Here is a 21,993-nt window from a genome sequence, read left to right as displayed (position 1 = left end):
CATGTCCACCAGTCAACCTTTGGACTCCTTGTACAAGGTTGAGACTATGCCAGGAAATGTAGAGCTGCCGAATTGCCATGAATTTTATAAATTATATGTAGGTCAGTACCACCACAGTGAGGTGTTTTTCAACTGTGGAAAGACAAACCAAGCTGTAATTCGGGACAATCTCCTTCCTAAAGGAGTAGACAGAGGTGGATGCAGTAAGACCCCTTCCTACCCCAGGTAGGATATAGAAAGAGTGAACTTAGGACACTCCTTTCTTTCCATTTCCTGGACTCACTGTTCCCACAGCCTTGTTGACATCTCCCAACCTCTCACGTGCCAAGGAACACCTTTGCCTTCATCTGTACCTGTTCCAAGTGTTTTCAAGCCAAAACCAGGAAAAACTGGTCCAGGATGGTGGCACTGATAAGGGAGCCATCAGCCTCCAGCATGGACTCAAGAAGCAGCTCCAGCCTGGTCATGTTGCTGGTGTGAGAGGCAGCAACCTGCTCCAGAACCTGGATCCAAGTGCCATGGAAAGGGATAAGGGAGCTCCCTGCAGGGCAGGAGGACTTGTAGGAATACTTACCTGGGACTAGGAAAAAGGGGGAGTCTGTTTTTCTTGCCTGGGAACATTTGCAGGCCTGGACCTTAAAAGACCCTGTCCTTTAATGAAGGGCCAGCTTCCCAGCTCCCTGCTGTATGTCCTTTCCCTGGAAGGATGGGAGACACATAGCCTGAAAAGTTTTAGGGAATCAGCTCTTCTGGGAGATCTGTGAGACTATGGGGGGAGAAAAAGAGCCCTCAGCCTTGTGTAAATTCTGATGGGTGACTGCTGAAACCCCTCACTCACAGCAGGACTGTTACCAACTGCAAGACACCATCCCAGGGCGATGTTTGGTGGGACAGGACCACTGGGAGGGAAGAGCTCTGAACATCATCTTCTTGGGGTGATTTTATAATGATGCTTTATTCCCTAGCTGTCTGCTTTACACCCAGAAAATGGCTGCTGTAGCTTTAAGATGGACCAGGGTGTGGGGTGGGGAGCTTTGGGCTCCTGCATGATTTTGGTTCAATCTCTCCAGGGTGGACCAGGGATGCTGCATTGTTTGGGGTTTTTTGTTTGTTTGGTTGGTTTGTTTTTGTTTGTTTGTTTGTTTGTTTGTTTTGAGATTAGTTTTTAGCTAGCTTGAAGCCAGAAGTCTTTTCCCCCTTCCCTTCCCTTCCCTTCCCTTCCCTTCCCTTCCCTTCCCTTCCCTTCCCTTCCCTTCCCTTCCCTTCCCTTCCCTTCCCTTCCCTTCCCTTCCCTTCCCTTCCCTTCCCTTCCCTTCCCTTCCCTTCCCTTCCCTTCCCTTCCCTTCCCTTCCCTTCCCTTCCCTTCCCTTCCCTTCCCTTCCCTTCCCTTCCCTTCCCTTCCCTTCCCTTCCCTTCCCTTCCCTTCCCTTCCCTTCCCTTCCCTTCCCTTCCCTTCCCTTCCCTTCCCTTCCCTCACTTTCTCCTTAGAGGAAACACTCATTCCAGGACACTTCCTCCTGAAATTTGTCTCCAAAACCAAGACCATCATCCATTAAAGCTTTTGTGACACCCAGAGCTGGTAGAGAACATGCATAGAAGACCTGGCCAACCCCAAATCTGCCTTGGATATCTTCCCCCACAATGTTTACAGTCAGTTGATCTGAGATCTGGAAGCTCACACTCCTCAGGCGGTGCTGTGAAGGGATTCCAAGGCTGGCAGGGAGATATAAGACAGAGGAGTTTCCATGGAAAAATGTTTATTGCTTAAAATTTGCCTCTAATGCCAGGGATTACAAGAGAAAGCTCTCTAAGCTGCAACCAGGGATGAAAGTGCTAATTACCACACAGTGCATCATTAACAAGCCCCAGCAAAGCTGGGGCAACAGCTTTGAAAAGCCCCAGCAAAGTTCAACTTCCTGACGGTAAAGTTAAACTGTCAGGAAGGGCTGTTATCTGTCGGGACAAGGTTCCCCAAGCTGGGACAATAAAATCCCAAATAAAATGCATACCACAGATAATGCACTTCCCAAGACTCACACCAGGGCAGAAGAGCTCTGTTAGATGAGGGAGACACTCTGGGTTCAGTCTGGAGGGGCAGTTTGGGAGCTGGCAAATCCATTTGCTCTCTGATGGAGAGGAAACACCTGTAACAGATGCAAGATGGGAAGTGACATTCTTGCCTACCCACCTCCCAGGGTATCAGCTTAGACCCTGTCATGATCCCTCCCCATATCCCTGTTGCAGAGCTGGGATTAGGGCAGCCTAATCCCAGCCCCAAGAATGGGGTACTTGGGGCCTGTCAACAGCAGATGAGGGCTGGACCTGCAGCCCCTCATCCAAGCTGGATAACCTCAGGAAGGAGCAAGGGAAGGAATGGGACCAGCCCCAGCCCCTTCCTCACTCAGACACGGGTTTTAGTGGCCAGGATGTCAAACACGGAGTCTCTGGGTGGGAGGGAGGTTTTCGGGAGGGCAATGGGACAGCTGGGTTTCTGTCCCCTGTATCTCTGAGAACACACGGAAACCTGTAACACTGGCAGGAGCTGAAAGAAGTTGTTTGGGACTAGAACTAGAGATGATCAAGGACCCAAAGCAAGATTCTCTTCCTGTCATGTGCCACTGAAGGTCTAGACCATGTCCAGAGACTTGTTCCTGTCCTGCATGATGGCTCTTGGAAGGGGCAGAGGGCTGAACACTCAACACAGTTTCTAGATGAGGATTTCCTCGACGTGTGGCTGAAACCCCTCCTGTTTCAGTTCCCACTGGGGGTGATGTGTGGCTCCTGCTGAGCTCTGCCTCCATCTCCTGGCAGTCCTTTCACTTAACCCTGAGCTGTCTCTATCATAAGATATGAAACCCACTGGTCAGTGCAGTGGGTAGCAGCACCTTCTTCTCTCAAAATGCATAACTTCCAAATAGCTGGAAAAATAGACATAGATCCTTCTTGCAAATACATCTGGAGCCAAACCAAGGCCACAGCAACCTCTCTGCTCATCAAGATGGAACTGATCAGAGGGGTCCTTCCTTCCTTCCTTCCTTCCTTCCTTCCTTCCTTCCTTCCTTCCTTCCTTCCTTCCTTCCTTCCTTCCTTCCTTCCTTCCTTCCTTCCTTCCTTCCTTCCTTCCTTCCTTCCTTCCTTCCTTCCTTCCTTCCTTCCTTCCTTCCTTCCTTCCTTCCTTCCTTCCTTCCTTCCTTCCTTCCTTCCTTCCTTCCTTCCTTCCTTCCTTCCTTCCTTCCTTCCTTCCATCATTCCCTTCAAGCTGCTCCATCATGGGCCATTCAGCTGCGGCAAAAATTCCTGGGCAAGGATCCACAGGATGGAATTCATCACAACAGAGTGCCAGCTCAACCCCAGCTGCAGCATTGCCCCTGTCAGGGAAGAAGACAGAGGGGGTGATGGGGGCAGCTATGGGGCAGAGTCACTCCTGGATACAAGCACCACATCTATCTTTCTGGCTCCAATGGCTCAGGCAAAAATCTTCCTTGTCCATCCCCAAAATCACCTCCCTGCCCAGGCATGTCCCCACTCTTTCCTCACTGCACTTCCCAGAACCGAGAGAAGTAGCTGATCCAGCACTCAGCATCCGCTTGCACAAGAGCTTATGGCTGCTCCTCCCCTTGCCCCCACCTCCCTCCAGTGACCTGGATCAAACGACTCATCTCTAATCAGAGGATCCATCTCTCCGGAGGGAATGAAGCAAAGAAGCTGCCCAAGGAAGAGGGCTGCCCCAACAACGGCAGAGTGCTGACAGTGGGAGAAGGAACTCCCTGGAAATTGTGTAGTGTTCCCTGGGAACTGTGTGATGTAATACACAGCTTTACTACCTCCTGAAATGCTCAGAAAATTTGAAATTTAAAAAAGGAGGAAAAAACGTTGTAATAATCACCTCTTCCTATATGCAGAGTACTGGGTGAGGGGTAAATCAAGCAGTTTTCTCACACTTCCCAGGATATGATCTCATCAGCACTCCAGGGAAGGGGAGCATCCCACTGCCACAATCATGCCCCATTTCCATCACTGCTGAGGACAGGTGAGAGAACCAGAGCATTACTGGGAGCTCCCCTGATGTCCTTGCACACAAACCTTGTGTCGCTGGTCACCTTCTTTCGAGAAGGGGAACTCCATCACCCTTGTTTTCATTTTTGGGGACAGGGTATCTCCCCAAAGGACATGTTTGTGATGCTTGTCTGGACAGCCCCAAACCCACCGTGCCTCAATGCCCTCCAAAGGCAAACTCCACACATGGGTTTTTCCAAGCCAGTGCAGGGCTCATCCCTCTGCTGCCTCTCCGAGCTCCAGGGAGTGCAACGAGGGATGGTTTAGACCCTCATCCCACACACCACTTCACATGGTTGCATCTTCCCCATCCTGATCATTTTCATCCTGCCACTACCAGCCACCTCCTCAGTTATCCTCTCTGGAGGGAGAGGTGGTTCCACTTTTCCAACAGGTCCAAAGCCCCACATGTCCATGTGATCACCCCTAAGGATTTGCTCCATTTGCTGTGAAGTCCACATCTCCCTCTGCTTTGCAGAGACTGTCAGAGCTGGAGCTGTCCCCACCAGACAGCTCCACAGCACAGCTCTGCACACACATTCCACACCCACATCACACTTGCCACCCTTTAATTTTTTTAAACAACTCCTGGGGAGGGATTCAGAGTTCATACTGGGTCAGACCAGTTGGGGATTTGAGGGGAAATGGCAAAGTCTTTGCCCAAAAAATTCCTTTATTTCCTGTTGGGCATGAATGAAAACTTGCTTTTACCTCCCTCTGCCAAGGGAGTAGGTACCCAGCCAACCCATTCACTGGGATGCAAGAAAGAAATATCCAGGGGATGGCCGTGCCAGTTTCAGTGGCAAGACCCCAAACGTGGGTCAGGAGAGTGTTTCTGCCACGCTGGCCCTTCCCACTATCAATACAACCTTCTTCCACCAACTGAAATGCCAAAGTACAGGAGCAAACCCCGAAAGTTTGAATTTCCATGATCTCCATTCCATGGCCAGGTTACAGACCTGAGCATCTTCTGCAGAATGGGGCTGGGAGCACCTCTAGACACCTTGCCCAGTGACCAACATCTCAATCAGGACCTTCTCAGGGAAAGTCCCCCGGGGATGGGGTCAGGAGCAGGATCATCAAGGAGACTGTGCACCACAGCCCGAGCTCGATGGTCTCAGCTGGGAACCTGCACCAGGCAGCGCAGATGAGGGCTTTGAAGACATCTGGTCCCACCAGGATCCGGAGGAGCCTGGCAGCTCCAGGATCTTCATGCCATATGGAACTGGACTTTTTACTGTCCTGCAAGAAAAGTCAAGGAGATGAAGGCAAACCCTTCCCGGGACTGTGCCAGCCCATAGCTCCCTTGGGTGTCCTGGGACTTCGCAGGAGTGCCGGAGCGGCTGGGTTAGGCTGGGTGATCCAACCACCTTTGGAGGCGGGCACTCTAAAAAGCACTGGGAGAAACACAGCTGTGACTCCGTGCCGGGCTGGCTCCTCGCCCGCAGCCTTGGCAGGGGGTGCGAGCAGGCGGGCAGACAGCATCCCGGCGCTTCCCGGCGCTTCCCGGCGCTTCCCGGCGCTTCCCGGCGCTTCCCGGAGCATCCCGGTGCGCTTTGCAGCTCCCAGGCCGGGATCGGCTGCAGTGGAGGTAGGCTCGGGCTGGGGAAGGGGACGTGGGTGTTTCTGCTGCTGCTGCAAGGATAGCCCCCATTCCCGGAGGATGCTGAGCAGCCCTTTTCCAGCAGGAAGGCGAGTTGGTGAAGTGCTGTGGTAAGAACAGCACTTGGTCTCCCAAGCAGCGTCCCACCGTTCTCCCCAGCTGGCTCCGGAGTGGTTGGCACACCGCTGCCAGGGACAGGCAGTTTCTGTCCCCTCCGGGTTATTCCATTCCCTTGGACGATGAGGAGTTAACTCCACAGGCGGGCGCTCAGCCCAATGGGGCTCAGCCCGTGTTTGTGCCGTGATTCACCCAGAGCCCCGAGCACAGCCGGGAGCACAGTGGGGGCCAGGCTGTGGGATAAAGAGATGAACGAGGGAGGGTGGGGGCACAGGGAAGATTTCGGGAATGGAGAACAGAGGAGGGGAATGAGCGGCCCAGTGGTGTTTGCATGTCCTTCTGTCCGTCTTTGGGGACAACCTGAGTATTGCAGCAGATGCCCTGGTGGCTCCAAACCAGCTTTGCTGTGGGCTGTACACTGTGAAGATGAAGGTGGGAGATACCTAAGTGCATGCTCAGTGTGGGACTGCAGTGTCCAGGGGCACTGGGATGCACACACAGCCGTTCCAGGGACAAGCAGAGTGCTGTCAGGGAGGCAGGGGAGAGTTCTGTGGAGAAGGCTGGTTGGAGGGGATGTGTGGAGACGGTTTTCTCAGCACCGTCTCTCTGGGTGCCAATTTTGAGTCCTTCCAGGCAGCAAGATGACACTGTGGAATGGCTCCTACCCCTTCTACCCTGGAGCCAATGCCTGCTTCCCCTTTGACACCACCCGGGCTGTCATTGTCACCGTATTCCTCTCCATGCTGGTCACATCCCTCATCATCCTGCCAGGGATCCGAGGCAGGGGGGTAAGTGGAGGGGCAGTTCAGAGCTCTGGTCCTGCCCATGCATCCCACATTCCTCCTCCTTCCCAGCCTCCATAACAGACTTGGCTAGCAAACCTGCCTGCAGGTTCGTGGCCAGAGCTCTGGGATCTCTAGAGAGCCATGGGGCTGAACTCCAGCCCATCCCAGCATAAACACTCATCCCAGAGACACCAAACTCTACCACCCCAGATTTCTGAGGAGGCTAGATCTGATCTTGGCTGGGTTTCTCTGTGAACAAGCCTAAATGATTTCACCACAGTAGAATAGCAGGGTGAGGCTCAAAGATCTTACCCCACCTTCCCAGAAACCTCAATGAAAGAAGGGGGTGTGTACCAGGCATGTCCCAGCACTGCTCGCCAGGCTCTGTGTGCCCAACAGACCCTGCTGAGAGCCACGTCAGGTGCTTGTTGTGTGTCTGGTTTTGCAGCAGGGCTGCTTCAGGGGCTTCTGTCCCCCAGGGGACACTCTACACATGCCTGGTCACTCCCTATTTCTACAGCTGTGGCCAGCTGTCAACACATCCAAACACATGAGGTTTGGATAAGTGTGGAAATTGCAGCTGAAGACTGTTAGAGGGAATGTCTCCACTCTCCTTCCCAAGAAAAGGGATGTCACAGCTTTCTCCAGTGGGCTCTTCAGATCTTTTCCTTCTGTCTGGATCTCCCTGCCTCCCTGCCCTCACCACAGCAGGGATGCCCTGGCCACAGGTGTACCCCATACCACCCACCCACAAAGCACATGAGGTGACTCCCCAGGGGAGGGACAGCTCTATTTCTCACCATTTGATGTTTCTAAATGATGTGCTTGGTGCTGAGGTCCCCGTGACAAAATCTGACACCTGTCCCTCCGCTCTGCTCACCCCTCACAGCGACTCTTCTGGTTCCTGAGGTTGGTGTTGGGACTCTTCATCGGAGCAATGATCCTTAGTGAGTACTGGGGTCCTGGGGGAAGTTCATGGATGCTGCAGAAATGGAGGGGAAAGGTGGGAGAGGATAAATAGATCAGTCAAGGACCAAGTCCTGCCCTAGGATTGGCTCATGGGGAAGATGGACACAGTCTTGTGTCTGGGAGGTGGTTCCAGCAATTGGTGGAAGGCACCCATCTGCCTCCAGTCTTAAGACTGGTGATCATATCCAGGGCAGTCAGCAAAAGCCCACCACCAACTTCCAGGAAATTCAGGCAAATTGTCAGGGGCTTAGATGAGAAGCAGTGTCCAGACAGTGCCTCACTGCCACCAGGGTTGGGGAGAACCCAAGTGGGGCTTTCAGGGTCATGAGTCAGGGTTGATAGTGAGGAAGACATACAGGACTTCTGCCCCTTGGGGCTGACAGCACAGCCCTTACCTTGGGATGATGTAGGTGATGCTCGGACCATGGTGCCTGTCCTGACAGGTGCTTCCAGCATCAGACACCTTGCTGCCAGGCTGCAACTAACCCCTGAACTCTTCACAGCTGTACAGTTCACCAGAGACTGGGAGACTGGCTGGGTGCAGGCAAACACCTCCTACAAGTCCTTCAGCCGTGTCCAGGTGAACGCGGACATCGGGCTGCACATCGGCCTGGCAGGGGTGAACATCACGCTCAGGGGTGAGTCTGACGTCCCCACCTGGAGCTCTGGAGTGGCCATGGCCCCAGGAGGGACACAGCTGCTCTTGGTCCAGGGCCCTTGGTCAGTCTGGAGGCTCCTGGGACCCTGCTGTGCCCATGCTCCTGGCTGGCAGTGCCCAGGTGCTGGCACAGCAGGGCCTCAGCTTGTGTCCCGCAGGAAACCCAGTGAACCAGATCAACGAGACCATCAACTACAACGAGCACTTTCCCTGGAACTTTGGGGCGGATTATGACCGCAGCTACAGCGAAGGGCTGGAGAAGGGGCTGCCCAGCCCCATCCTCTACGTGGCAGAGAAGTTCAGCAGGCAGAGCCCCTGTGCTGTGCACAGGCAGTACCGCATAGCCGGCCACTACGTGTCCCTCACCCTGTGGTGAGTGGGGAGCTGGGGAGAACCAGGGACAGTAGAGGGGGCTTTATGGAGCCACCCTTGTCACTGAAAGCTTTGCCTCTCTGCAGAATCGGGGGCTCTCATGCTTCCTGGCCTGTCACAGATTCATAGAATCGTGGAACCATGGAGTGATTTGGGTTGGATGGGATCTTATAACTAATGTTGTTCTAACCCCCTGCCATGGGCAGGGACTCCTTCCACCATCCCAGATTGCTCTAAGTGCTGTCCAACCAAGCCTGGAACACTTCCAGGGAAGGGGCAGCCACAGCTTCCCTGGGAAACCTGTGCCAGAGCCTCCTCACCCTCACAGGGAACAATTCCTTCCTAATATCCCATTTAACTCTGCCCTCTGGCAGTGGGAAGTTATTCTTCCTTGTCCTGTTCCTCCAGGCCTTTGTCCCAAGTCCCTTTCCAACTCTCTTGGAGTCCTTCCAAGCCTTGGTTGGGGCTCTGAGGTCTCCCCAGAGCCTTCTCTCCTCTCTGAACACCCTCAACTCTCCCAGCCTGGCTCCAGAGCAGAGGAGCTCCAACCCTTGGACCATCTTTTGTCCATGTCCCCAGACTCCTCCTGTGTGTCCTCTGCCTTGATGCACAAAACTGCAGTCTGAGAAAAATTCATTCAAGGAAAAACAGACACAACTGTAGGGCTCATGGTTTGAGATCTCTCCCAAGGACCAAGATAAAGAGTCCTGGTTAAGACCAGCTGTGAAGGGTCTGCTTTTGCACGTCCAAGTGGGCACAGACCTGCCCAAGGGGAGCAAGAGGGACCATCAAGAGGGTGCTCAGAGCTCATCTCTTGGTATGAAACTTACACATATACAATGTATGTATTGTGGTTGTGGAGTCTCAGAGGTGGTGTGAAAGGCACTGGAGGGAAGAGAGAGTCTTGCAATTCCCCCATGAATGTAGGTTCCAGGTCCCTGTACCCATCTCCTTTTTATTTTCAGGAAAAATAATTATCCCCACCCAAACACTCCTGTATTTCAAGGCAGAAATGTTCATGAAAACTTTTTTTTTTCTTGGCATCAGAAAAATTAGTTAGGCTCACCTCCCCAGGGAGCTAAATCCAAGCCCCAAGCACAGGGTAGGGCTGGCAGCTGGGTGCACTCCAGGTGCTGAATCAGGTGTGGGCATGGCTAATGGTGCAGTTCTCCAAACAAAGGTGTCCCTTGATGCCATTGTCCCTCTGAGCACGTGGGAACTGCCCGCGGGTGACCAGCTGTGGAAAAATCACAAGAATCAAAAGAAAAGTTACCTTGGTGGGACTGTCACAATCTGATTATTAGAGAGATCCTCTGCCCAAACCAAGGTGCAAATGAGACCATATGCTGAAGTCAGTAGTATGGATTTTGTGTCACAGTAAATATGAGGTTGACAAAGATAGGTAGAAATGGAAAAGGAAAGGGGGAGGAGAGAGAGTAAGAGAGAGACAGATTAAGTAAGAAGATATGACCACCATGGAACCAGACAGTGTCCCACTGACCCTCCTCTTCTGGTCTCAGTGGTGGGGGTCCCACGAAACTCAGAGTTCAGTGCCAGTTCAGGTTTTGGTGGGAATGCCCAGGCACCTTCCCTGCAGAGGGAGATTTTACACCTTGCAGCACTGTGGATCTGGTGTATTTCTCTGGTGGAAGGGCTCAGAGTCTCAGGGTGCTTTGGGGGTCTTTGATGGTTTATGACCCTTTCTAAGGCATGACACTGCCTCTCATGCCAGTGTTGAACCAGTTCTGCCCCCTCAGAAGGTATGATATCCCTCAGGCCGAGGTGTGAACAGAAGCAGTATCCCATGTAAACAGAACCTTCCAGGGAAGGGAGGGGGAGTTTTTCAACTGAACCAGTTATGTAAGAGAGGACATTAGCAGGACAAAAAAAAATCACCCTGCCTCTCCAGGGTCTGCTTCTTATGAGCCTTCTCCCTCATCTGGCTCAAACCCCTGAGCTTCTGGGATGGATTCTCTGTCTTACACACATCAGAGGGCTTGCCACCACACACCCCAAACCCCTCCTTCTCCCCTCGTAGGGAGGAACCGGTCCCAGCAAAGCACCTGTTGCCTCTGCAAATGGCCAAATGTTTGAGCTATTAAAACATTAATATTTCAGTCTCTCACAGGAACGTCCAGAGATTTCTACTCCAGTCCCACACCCAGAGCAGGGCTGATGCCAAAGCTCCACCCAGGTGCTTGGGGGCTTCAGGAAATTCAATACTGAACATTCCCAGGTGTGGAGATCCCTCTTCACTGCTGTGAAATCTGTCCAACAGCTGCACCACTCAAGTAATTCCACAGTTGTTTGGGTTGTAAGGGACTCATTAGATCAGGCTGTCCAGCTATCTTCTGAAGCAGGGCCAGCTAGACCATGTTGCCCAGGGATTCATCCCTCCATTGGGATATGGAGAGGACACTCTGAGTAGATACTCCAAGGCTGATGTTGTCTCCTCAGTTTTGTCGTCCTTTTGCAGGCTGGCCTTTTGCACATGGCTCATTTCCATCCTGCTCTTCTCCATGTCTGTCCTGCTCTATGGTGGCCACATGCTTCTGCTCACAGCCACTCTGATCTTCTTCTCACTGATCTTCTTCTCCACTGCAAGAAACACCCTGAAGTGCCCCATCCAGTTTGGTTCAGTGTCCTTGAGAACAGACTATGGTGAATCCTTTTGGCTGACATTAGCAGCAGGTGAGTGCTCAGCTTTCTTCTGGGGCTTTTCTTCTCCATCCCTACGGAGATGATGCTCCAACAGTGCCTCATCCCTTCCTTCCCCATGGCTGGTCACAGAAAATGATAATTTTAGATTAGAAGATTTTCAATTGAAATTATCAAGGTTGGGGAGAAAAAGAGACGAGCAGTCAAGAGATTTGAATGTCTGAAGTTACCTGCTGGATAGAGACTCCCTCTGCCTTTCAGGACCTGTTCCACTTCCGGGCAGCAATTGTTTCCTTTTATCAGACCAAAATTTTCCATGTTACAACATCCACCTCCAAGGAGACCAGCCCTTTTCCAATGGCAGATGGTTACTAATTCCCCCTGGATAGTCCTTTTTTTCAGGCTAAACAAGCCCAGGTCCTCCAGCCTTTCCCTGTGCACAGTGAGCTCCAGCCCCAACTCTCTGCCCCAGTTCATTGACCTCTGTTTTGTCCCGGGGAGCCCAAAGTGATGTTAGAATGGAGATGGGGAACGAGAAATCAACACCTTTGCCTGACCTGCTGGGTGATGCCACATGTCCCTGGTGTGCAGCTGGATGGAGCTGGGACCAGCAGGACTCCTGCAGTGGTGTCACTGTGTCTCTCTGTGCACTGCAGGGTTGCTGTGCCTGCTCCTGGGGCTGGGCATTGTCATTCTCAACTCTGTGCAGCCAGAGAAGCTGAAGCTCATCTTTAGCCTGGACAAGAGCAGCAAAGAGGAGATGTGGGACAAGTCCTGCCTGCCATCTGAGCCCAGCTGCTCTGCACAGGATGAGCTCATGGTCCCCCTGGGCGAGCTCTGCCACGTGACAGCCACCAAGCTCTGAGGCAGGGCAGGAGATGCTGCTCCTGAATCCACCAAATCCATCAGGAGCCCAGGTGGGAAGAGACATGACAAGAACCAAGTGATGAGCACATCCAGATGTGGAAAAGAGTCTCAAATACAACAGTTTACTTTTTTATTATTATTATTTTATTTTTCTTTTTTTTGCCCCTGTGTTACTGCCCTCCCCCTCAGTCCATCCCAACAAACCCTGAGTCCTTCCCAGGATACAGAGATTAAATCAGAACAAACTGGGGAAAACGCAAGTAACTACAGACTCATAGATATGAACCAAAGGAGAAGTAGAGCCCACAACAGCCCCCTCATCCCCAAGACTCTCAGAAAGTCCCCTTGCCCTTGGATGCTCTCCCCATCAGCAGCCAGGAAATGCAGATGGAGCTGTGCTCCCCAGGGTGCCCTGTACCCAACACCCCATCTTAGTTTGAGGTGAAGAGCAGGAAGGCAAAGAGGAACACAATTTAGTAGGATGCTAGAGGCACCAGACTGGGAGGGAGGGAAGGAGAGGAGGAGGTGGGAAAGGAGGTGCAACAGTGCCTTGGAGATCAGCTCTAACCAATTAGGGAGAGGTGAGCAGCACCTCCACTCTGGGTTCCTCCTGCTCAGCTGTGGAAATGCTCATGTCAGGGGCAAGAGCCATTGAAATTCTGCACACCCAAGGCAGCCACTCACTCCTGGCAGCTGGCAGCCAGCAGGACCCTTGCCCACAATGGCAGGGAGGGTGCACGCTTCAGCTTTGCACCCTTTACCTCTCTGAGGGTTTAATAACCATTTCTTTCTGTTTTGTGTTCCCTTATTTCCCCCTCTATCTCAATAAAATAAGCTTGACTTAGCCTTTCACTTGCGTGTTGATAGAGGCATCCCTCTGAGGGCTGTTGCTGTGACATGGGAGGATGCTTTAGGGCAGGAATCATGCCCTAAAGCAGGAGATGGGGCTGGAGAGACCCAGATACGATGGCCAAAAGGCTGGGAAACCTCCCAGCCTCCTGTGTCTTCAGGTCATGGGACCTGTCCCATACCGGCCCCAATAACTTGTATTTTGCTGCACTATCTTCCCAACAATGCCTTCGAAACTCATGTGTCTGGAGGCAAGAAATTCTCAAGGAAGGCTCCTCCTCTTCCTAAGGGAGTTTTGCTGGTTTAATCTTGCACGTTCAGCCCCAGCACTCAGCTAGTTTAAGTCCTTCTGAGACTCTCCTACATTCTTGCAGCTCCTCATTGGAAAGGTTTCCTAGTGGGTGACCTTGAATTGTGCCAACAGGACATTTGCCCCCATGGGAAGGATGCTGCTGCTAGGGGCTTGCCAGAAGTGACCTTCAGATGTGCCCCATGGCCCCTTCTTAAGAAACCACCTCCCTAAATGTCCACAGTGTTTCAAAGGAGAGGGGTTTTAATAAAGTTTTATTGAAAATAATTCCTATGGCAGAACAAACCACATTAGCGACACACAAGTATCAGCTGACAGAAGTAAGTAACTTGTCAGCAAGGACCTCAAAAAGAAAAGTCAAAATATTGAAATTATGTGCAATTAATTGGAAGGGAGGTGCCCAGGTTTCCAGCATTCAGATATAGAATCCCAGAATAGTTTGGGTTGGAAGGGACCTTAAGGCTCATCTTGTTCCACCCCCCACCATGGGCAGGGACACCTTCAGTATTCCAGGTTACTGCAAGTCTCATCCAACCTAACCTGGAACACTTATAGGGATGGAGCAGGCACAGCTGCTCTGCAAAACTTGTGCCAGGGTCTCACTACTCTCACAGGGACAAATTCCTTCCCAATAACCCACCCAACCCTGCCTCTGGGAAACCATTCCCCCTTGTCCTGGCACTCCAGCCCCTTGTCCCCAGTCCCTCTCCAGCTGTCCCGGAGCCCCTTTAGTCCCTGGCAGGGGCTCCGAGGTCTCTCTGGATCCTTCTCCTCTCCAGGTGAGCACCCCCAGCTCTCCCAGCCTGGCTCCAGAGCAGAGAGGCTCCAGCCCTCAGAGCATCTCCACGACCTCCTCTGGATTCACTCCAACAGCTCCACATCCCTCTACAGAGGCAGCTCTGCAGGCAGGATCTCACCTGTGTGAGGCAGAGGGACAGAATCTCCTCCCTCCTCTGCTTCCCAGCCAGTCTAAGTGTGCTCCAGCTGGACAGGGATAACTTCATTCTTCACTCTCCTTCCTTTCCTATGGCATCTTTTTGGCCCACACTAGGTTACAAGTTTTGTCTAATAAAGTTCAAATTTGAAGGTAAAAGTAGCACATCACCACATCCCCCACAGCAAACTCCATGGTAAATTTACTCAGTCTTTGTTTCTGGAGCAGGTTTTGGTTTTTGGTTTTTTTTATTCCAGCTCCTGCAGCATCCAGCCTGCAGAAGCTGGATCCATGCCTGGCTTTCCTGAATACACTTAAACTACAAAATGTCATGTTGGGAAAAAAACGAGCAGGTTTAATCCCAGGCTTTTGGAGCAGCAGGTGCTCCCAGGGAGAAATGTCACCCATGAGGTGTTTCTCAGTTTCAGCAGGAGCACACCGTTGGAGAACCCTGGCACTGCACTGTGGCAGGGCATGGAGCAGGAAGGGCATTCCTCCTGGGACAGGGATGCCCAGCTGAGTGTGCAGCTCAAGTCTCTGGAGCTGTGAGCTGCTCTGATGGCAGCACAGCCTGCCCTTTCCAGAGGGCACTGTCAGGGAGACACAGTCTGTGAAGGGACTTGCAGCAAGGACCTATCCCAAGGTGGACTTCAAAGGCAGTTGAATGGGGAAATGCGTCTCTGGGACCATCAAGAAGAATTTGTTCTTCCCTTTTGGGTCCATTTTCAGGGAAAGAGTGAGGACTTTCCTCTAGATGCTGTCGATTTCAGAGGGCTGAGAAGGAGATGGGCCCTTGTTCACAAAATGAGGGTTGATGAACACCTCAGGCATTTCCTGGTACTCCTCTGCTTTGTCCTCACGGAGATCAAAGAAAGTCTTCAGCAGGTCCAAATTGAGGTGGTGCATTGCCACAATGGTGATCCCAACCACAAAACAGAGCAGGCCTGGAAACAAACATGCTCTCGGATTGGGTTCTCCAGCAGCGTTCCCACCCCACAGCCCTCCTTGGATTGTCCCCTGCCAGAGGACAATGCCTTTGCTTATGGGAGGTAGCCTTCTATTGTATGAGCTGTTCTAAGCATCCTTAAAACCCAGGCACAGGTCTGAAAACCCAGGCAAGTGACCCCAATGTCTTTGCACCTCAGGAACTATAAATGCCTCTAATTGCCCTTGGGATGAGGATGGTGTTTCCTCTTTTCCTATCCCTCTCCACATCTCTGCCAGTATCTGCTTTGCCAAGTCACAGGTTGAGGCTCTGGGGAGCTGCACTTCCCACCTGGGAGGGAAGCACTGGGACTCTTGTACATCCAGAGGGACACAGTGATGTGACCTGGGGCACCCTGATGCTCTTACCAATTGCTAGCATGAGCCAGAAAGATCCCCCATAGGCCACGTGCAGGGTCCTGGTCCCAATCTGGATCAGGCACATCGGGGAGTTCCTCACGGTGGAAAATGAGAGCAGGGAGAAGATCATGAAGGCCCCAGTGACCAGGAGCATGTATCCTCCATAAATGAGGACAGGCATGGAGAAGAGAATGTTGGAGATGATCCATGTGCAAAAGGCTACCCTGGAGACAAGAGAAGACAAACAGATGAGTGGTGTGAATGCCATAGATTAGGATGCCCTGTGTGAGGATTTCCATGTGGATGGAGGAATCTGGGCTCCAAGTACACTGCACGAGGTGGAGAACTCTGTGGGCAGGCAGGAATGATCCCCAATCCCCACGCAGTGCAAGGCTGGCACTGCTACATCCGCAAGGCAGAAACACAGATTTCCTCTTCCCATTGCTCAGCCCACAGACACTACCAGCATCAAGGAGGCTGTGGCAGCCCACTCAGGGTATCTGGACCATCCCAGTTACCTGCCCTTCCACACATGAGGTACCACAGACCCTGAGAGTAGCACCCAGGACTGAGATAAATGCAGGAGCAGGCAAAGGTCATTTGCAGTAGCTCTGCACTTGCTGAGGAGCTGGGCTACAGAGGAAAGCCTCATCTATGGCCCAGGAGCTCTTGTTCCATGGCACCACCAGGCTTCTTCCCTAGTTTCTGTGCCCCTGCTGTCAAACACCAAGCAGGGAGAACAGCACTGCAATGGTTCTTGATGGCCAACATGTGGTGGAAGGGACCATCTCCTGTCAGATGGGGACCAGCTCTCCCCAAGTCGGTTCTCTGACCTTGCCAAAGACTCAACATCAACTCCATAACAGCAGCAGCATCTTTTCCTCACGTCATCCCAAACTTAGTTACAAAATACACTCAACAGGTAGGGTTGGGAGAGTTCTTCATGTGTCCATGGGCCTCTCTGAGCCACCAAGGACAGCAGCTTCAACTCTGTCCACGGGGATGGACTTCTGCCATCATCACCACATCACAGCAAGGACCTGCACCGTGTTCCTCTCTCCTATGCCCAGTCCTGTGGATTTGTCCAGCAGGGAGAACCAGGACTTCCTCTCTGCTTATCCTAAAGTGCCTACAGAGCCTGGCAGGGACCCCTGCATGCACACAGCTTCCCTCCTGGCAGGATGCAATCCCACCCATCCCAAAGGCCATGGGGAAAGGCAGCCAAGCTCTTCACATCCCTGCATCTCTTGTGCTTGCAGGAGGACAGGAGTGCTTACCAGAGCATGGCTGAGGCGTAGTGGCCGGCTATGCGGTACTGCCTGTGCACAGCACAGGGGCTCTGCCTGCTGAACTTCTCTGCCACGTAGAGGATGGGGCTGGGCAGCCCCTTCTCCAGCCCTTCGCTGTAGCTGCGGTCATAATCCGCCCCAAAGTTCCAGGGAAAGTGCTCGTTGTAGTTGATGGTCTCGTTGATCTGGTTCACTGGGTTTCCTGCGGGACACAAGCTGAGGCCCTGCTGTGCCAGCACCTGGGCACTGCCAGCCAGGAGCATGGGCACAGGAGGGTCCCAGGAGCCTCCAGACTGACCAAGGGCCCTGGACCAAGAGCAGCTGTGTCCCTCCTGGGGCCATGGCCACTCCAGAGCTCCAGGTGGGGACGTCAGACTCACCCCTGAGCGTGATGTTCACCCCTGCCAGGCCGATGTGCAGCCCGATGTCCGCATTCACCTGGACATGGCTGAAGGACTTGTAGGAGGTGTTTGCCTGCACCCAGCCAGTCTCCCAGTCTCCTGTGAACTGAACAACTTCCAGGAAAAATAAAACTGGGGTTAAAGCAAGTCCGGTTTCAGGCTTTGCTGTGCTCAAGGGGAGAATAACAGGTGAGTGGCAGCATTCCCACCATGGCACTGGATGGGAGTGTTAGGAGGGCAGGAATGCTGACTCAGCCACCAGGACGTGCCCCAACCAGCTCCCACACCCTGCAGAGCTCAGGTCCTCCCCTTGCTAAGCATCTACTCCCTGGATCCGGGAGCAGCAGAGCTCAGCTCCCCAGGGATGAACATCATGATCTGATTTCTCCTTGGACATCCTCTCCAGAACTTCCCTACAAGCTCCTGACCATGGCAAGCACCACACCACCCAGGGACAGGGTTCAGAGATGAGCCTGTTTGTCAGCCACAGGAACAAGGGTGAGTCTCATTTCACACTTCCAGCTCCCTAAACGGCACTCTCAGTGAATAGGAGTTGAAAGAAGGCGTTGGGGAGGGGTGGGAAGTGTCATCACAGCTTGGACAGTCATTCCAGCTGGGAAAAAAAGGAAAATTTGAAGCTTTTCTGATGCATGTTTTTTGGAACAAGGTATCCTTTTCTGAAGCACTTCCACTTTGCAGTGGGCTTCATTTTCCAAGAGGGAAAGCAAAGCCGATGATTTGATGTCAGGCTGAAAAAAACCCTCCTGAGAAAATGTTCAGTTGCTGAGTCAACTTGTGAGAGCACTGATGCAGTGGGAGCTCCACAGGAATGTTTTTTGGCTGCAGGGGTGAGTGTGCCCTGCTGCTGCCAGATAGAAACTCTGACGCTGGCTTCAGAACAATTTGTTCTTCCCGTGTGCCCAAGCAGAGCCTGACTGCAGCCTTGTCACAGAGTGGTGCTGGATGGCTCTGCAGGCCTGAACTGGATAAGGCTGTGGAATCAGCCCTAGCCTTCACCCCTCTGCCACCCCCAGCCTGGCATCAGGTTCTCAGGTGGCTCTGGTGGCATCTCCCAGAACCTGGACATCCCCAGGGTGGCAACCGCATGCTGGGATGGTCCATGTGTCCCACAGCTGGTCCCAGCCCGGCTACCTGCTTCTAGTGCCTGGTCAAATCAGAGCTGAATCTTTTAGGTTATCATTATCCCTCCTCTTCATCATCCCCCTCCAAGCAATCCTGTAATCCATCTTGTCCTTCACAGCAGGAGGAATGCTTTGATTTAGGGTCAGGGCTGGTTTCTCTTGCCACCTGGCATCTTCTATCTCTTCAGTACATCTTTTCAACCCATCCTGTTGCCCTGCGTGAGCTGGAAATCCCACTGCCTGGTTTCCACCATCAGTTATTACAGGAGATTTCCTGGTTTTTACTAAATTACATCCTCTCCTGCGTCTCCTCTGACCTTGCTCCTTGGGAGGTGTTTACCCCACTACTGCAATCTCTGCCCTGCCTGTGTTTTATTCCAACCTGCTCCCTCCACATCACTGCAAGGCTCCTCACAATCTCCAAACCTGCCTGGCTGCAGCCCCAGAAGGGCTCACACAGTGGGGGAAAATAATGGAAAATTGGCAAGGAGGACTGTAAACACAAAAGAAAACCCCACAGATCACAGTAACCACTGTCTAGCCTTGTGTGTTGGAGAAATGAAACATCTGTATTAAGACAGCTCAGGAGCACCTATCAAACAAGCTTGAGATCCAGCCTCATTACAGGAGCAATCAAAGAACATCAGCGAACTGCACCTGCACAAATCCCTGAAACACAGGTGAAAACAGCAGGTTTGGTGATCCTTTGGCAAGGATGGAGCTCCATGGTGCCAGTCCCCTTCTTGTCTCTACCCAGTGCTGCATTGGGGATTCCCTGGAGGGCGAGGTAACTAAAATAAATCTGCTCTTTGCATTTCATCCTTGCCTTTGTGGTTGTTCCTGCATCCTGCCTGTGCGGGGTCATACACACAGTTGGAGGAACATGGGACTGTGCAGCCTGATGGAGCTGGGGCTGTTTGAGTCACAGCCAGCAGAACTCCCAGAAGTAACCACAGGCACCTCCAAGTGGGAACTTGGAATACCAGGGAAGTGAAAGCCATTTTGGGAAGCTCCACAGCTCAGTGTTTGTGACCCCCAGCTCACATCCCCCAGACACAGACCCCGCCCCAGGGTTTAATCCTGCCCCAGACCCATCCCCAAGCACAGCACTTACCGACAATCACCACTCCCACGAAGAGGCTGAGGAGAACACGGAGAGTCCAGTACAGCCTCTGCAGGGAGACAGGGACAGGGACATCAGGCAAGGAGGAACAGCCCTGGCTCTCCTCCTGCCTCACCCTAAACCACCCAGGAGGGTCCCAGCATCCAGGGCACAGGGAGCAGTTTCCCATCCCCAGAGTCACGCACTGCTCGTCCACGGATGCCTGGGATGATGAGCAGGAAGCTGCAAGCCAGCGTCAGGAAGACCACGATGATGATGATGGTGCTGATGTCAAACACAGCAGCCTTCCTCTGCTGCGGGTAGAAGGGGTAGATGCCATCAAAAAGAGTCATCCTGCACCTCCAGGAGCCTGTGGGAGAGAGGTGGTCACAGCGGGGACCCTGCAGGGCCCTGGCTGGACGACTCCAGCCTGTGGCAGCTCAGTTCTGGAATAACCAGCTGAGGGAGGTTCATCCAAAAGGTCCCCAGAGGGACAAGGAAATGTGATGCTGCGAGCAAGCGGGCGGGTAGAACACTTCCCACAGAGAACACGTCACTCAAAAGCCCTGAGTGGAGGAGAGGAGGTGCCTGTGGCAGGGCTCCAGCAGCCTGACGGACAGTGGCAGCCCAAGGAACCACAAGCCCCTGTCCTGCTGTAGTGTGAGGAGCAGTCCCAGAGCAGGAACCTGTTGAGCAGCTCTTGCACAGACAGGGCCAGGTCTTTCCCTCCAGCAGGTGCAGCCAGGGCTTTCTGCTTTGGAGTGAACTCTTAGGGGAAATCCCCAAGCCTGCAAAAGCATTTTCCTCCAGAATCACAAGGAGCCACTGAAAACATGGATTTCACAATAGCAAAATTATTCCCAGCCAAGGGCCAGCAGTGCCAAGAGGAACCACAAAGCCCACTACTCCCATTCCTGTCCATTTCCTCCAAGGAGCTTTTCCCCAGGAGCTGCTGGTCTGGTGAAGGAGGAAGAGGAAGGATTGGTCCTGCACTTGGTCTGGAGGGGCCAGAAGCAGGATGAGGGGCCAAAGAACACTCAAAAGTCTGAGCACATCTCAAGGCTAAAGGAAGCTAAATAACATAAAATGAAAAGGTGTGTCATTCCCATAGATGACTTTGAACTTCCTCTGGCACTCCAGTTCCAGCAATTACACACCTTCTCCCTGTGCTTGGGTTAGATCTTTTTTACCAAAACTGATAATATGCTTAGTCCTCTTGTTTTGCTTATTTAATAGCCTCTCTGCATGTAACTGCCCCCGGAAGTTTGCTAAAGTCAGGGACTGTCAGAGCTGATCTGACTCGTGTCCAAACAGCATTTTATTCTGCTCCTGTATGGAAGAGGTGATTTTATTCTCATTTTCCAAAACCAGTTTTAATCGTATTTTTAGGTAAGATCCAACCCAGAGCAATTCAGCCACAAAAAACTGGTCCCAAATCTCTAGAGGTGAGTAGGGATCACAATAATTATCATAAAACGGTTTGCTTGGACAGCTGAATTTCTTTTCAATACATAAAGCAATATTTGATTTGAGAATAACTTTCTGTCTCGTAACCCAGATAATAACGGCAAAGGGTGGAATGGAGACTGGGATTTTACAATGGCTCTGGACCTGAATCTAGCTTGACTGCTACAGACTAACAAAGCTATCGTGTGCTCTTACAAATCTTCTTTGGGGCTATTTTGCTGTAACAGCTTTGGGTTATTTCCTTGGAAAACCAAACCCAGAGAAAGGCAGCCTTCCAGTGCTATGATTACCTGGCAAGCAGGAGCTGTAGCTGATTCCCGATGCTACTGAAGTCCAGCTAAGGTGCCAACAAAACAGTCAGAGCTGCTGCAAGAAAAGAAAGAAATGAGTAATTTAACCTAGAACAGATTAAATCATAATGGCTCGAATCCCACTTGTTTCCCGGTATCTTTACCCAAATTTCCTATGAGATACAATGAAGCAGGAAAGATTTCCAAGTCTGAATTCATCAAAACCCAACTCTTCACAGTTAAAAAAATTAAAAACCAGAACATAACATGGAGAATGCTGTCTTGTTAAATCTAAATTTAACTTTCAAGCAACACCAATGGACGTTTGCATTTCCATATGCTGGGACTTGTTTTACAGAAAATTTCCAGGGAAACAACTCTTTTGTTGTCTGTCCATCTTTCTCCCTTGATTGCCTTTCAGGCATTTTTTGCAGCTTTCAAGCAGAAAAGCGATGCCTACAGCTCATGGCAGGAGAAACAGAATTTGTTGCACCTTGGAAAGCATCCTCCACACTGAAGCATTGCTGTGACCCAAGAGTCCCTGTAGTTCCCTCTGTCACAGTGTATGGAGGAGGTAAAAACTGGAAACATCTTCAAGACAGGATCAGCAGTTCAGCAAAAATAGACAATTTAATCTTATATTTAAAATATTCTGGACTCAGAAGAGAGAAAAACAAAGGAGGCAGAAAGTTTGCCCAAACCCCTGAAGTTTCTCATTACAGAATCTCTATTTTCCTGCTTCAGAATGATTCAAGATAAAAGGATTTTTTGGAAGTGCTC

General features: G+C 51.9%; 2 protein-coding genes across 2 annotated transcripts; one reads left to right on the top strand and one right to left on the bottom strand.

Moving 5' to 3' along the window:
* The first annotated feature begins 6,417 nt into the window (after nt 1-6,417).
* DUOXA1 (dual oxidase maturation factor 1) lies at nt 6,418-12,904 on the top strand. The gene is made up of 6 exons (XM_066196240.1): nt 6,418-6,564; nt 7,451-7,508; nt 8,034-8,168; nt 8,347-8,560; nt 11,037-11,251; nt 11,875-12,904. Exons 1-6 carry the CDS (start codon nt 6,418-6,420, stop codon nt 12,081-12,083), a joined length of 978 nt encoding a protein of 325 aa, XP_066052337.1. The 3' UTR covers nt 12,084-12,904.
* A 1,766-nt stretch (nt 12,905-14,670) lies between these two features.
* On the bottom strand, nt 14,671-21,291 carry DUOXA2 (dual oxidase maturation factor 2). Its single transcript, XM_066196332.1, has 7 exons — nt 21,214-21,291; nt 19,663-19,826; nt 19,469-19,526; nt 17,192-17,326; nt 16,800-17,013; nt 15,532-15,746; nt 14,671-15,122 (listed from the first exon to the last, which is right to left on the bottom strand). Exons 2-7 carry the CDS (start codon nt 19,807-19,809, stop codon nt 14,929-14,931), a joined length of 963 nt encoding a protein of 320 aa, XP_066052429.1. The 5' UTR covers nt 19,810-19,826; nt 21,214-21,291; the 3' UTR covers nt 14,671-14,928.
* Between the last annotated feature and the right edge of the window lie 702 nt (nt 21,292-21,993).

The sequence above is a fragment of the Chamaea fasciata genome, unplaced genomic scaffold (assembly GCF_029207755.1).
Source record: "Chamaea fasciata isolate MVZ Bird 193981 ecotype frontalis unplaced genomic scaffold, bChaFas1.0.hap1 SCAF_14, whole genome shotgun sequence".
Taxonomy (NCBI): Eukaryota; Metazoa; Chordata; class Aves; order Passeriformes; family Sylviidae; genus Chamaea; species Chamaea fasciata.
Note: the sequence above shows the minus strand (reverse complement) of the source record. Positions and strands in the feature narration are given on the sequence as shown.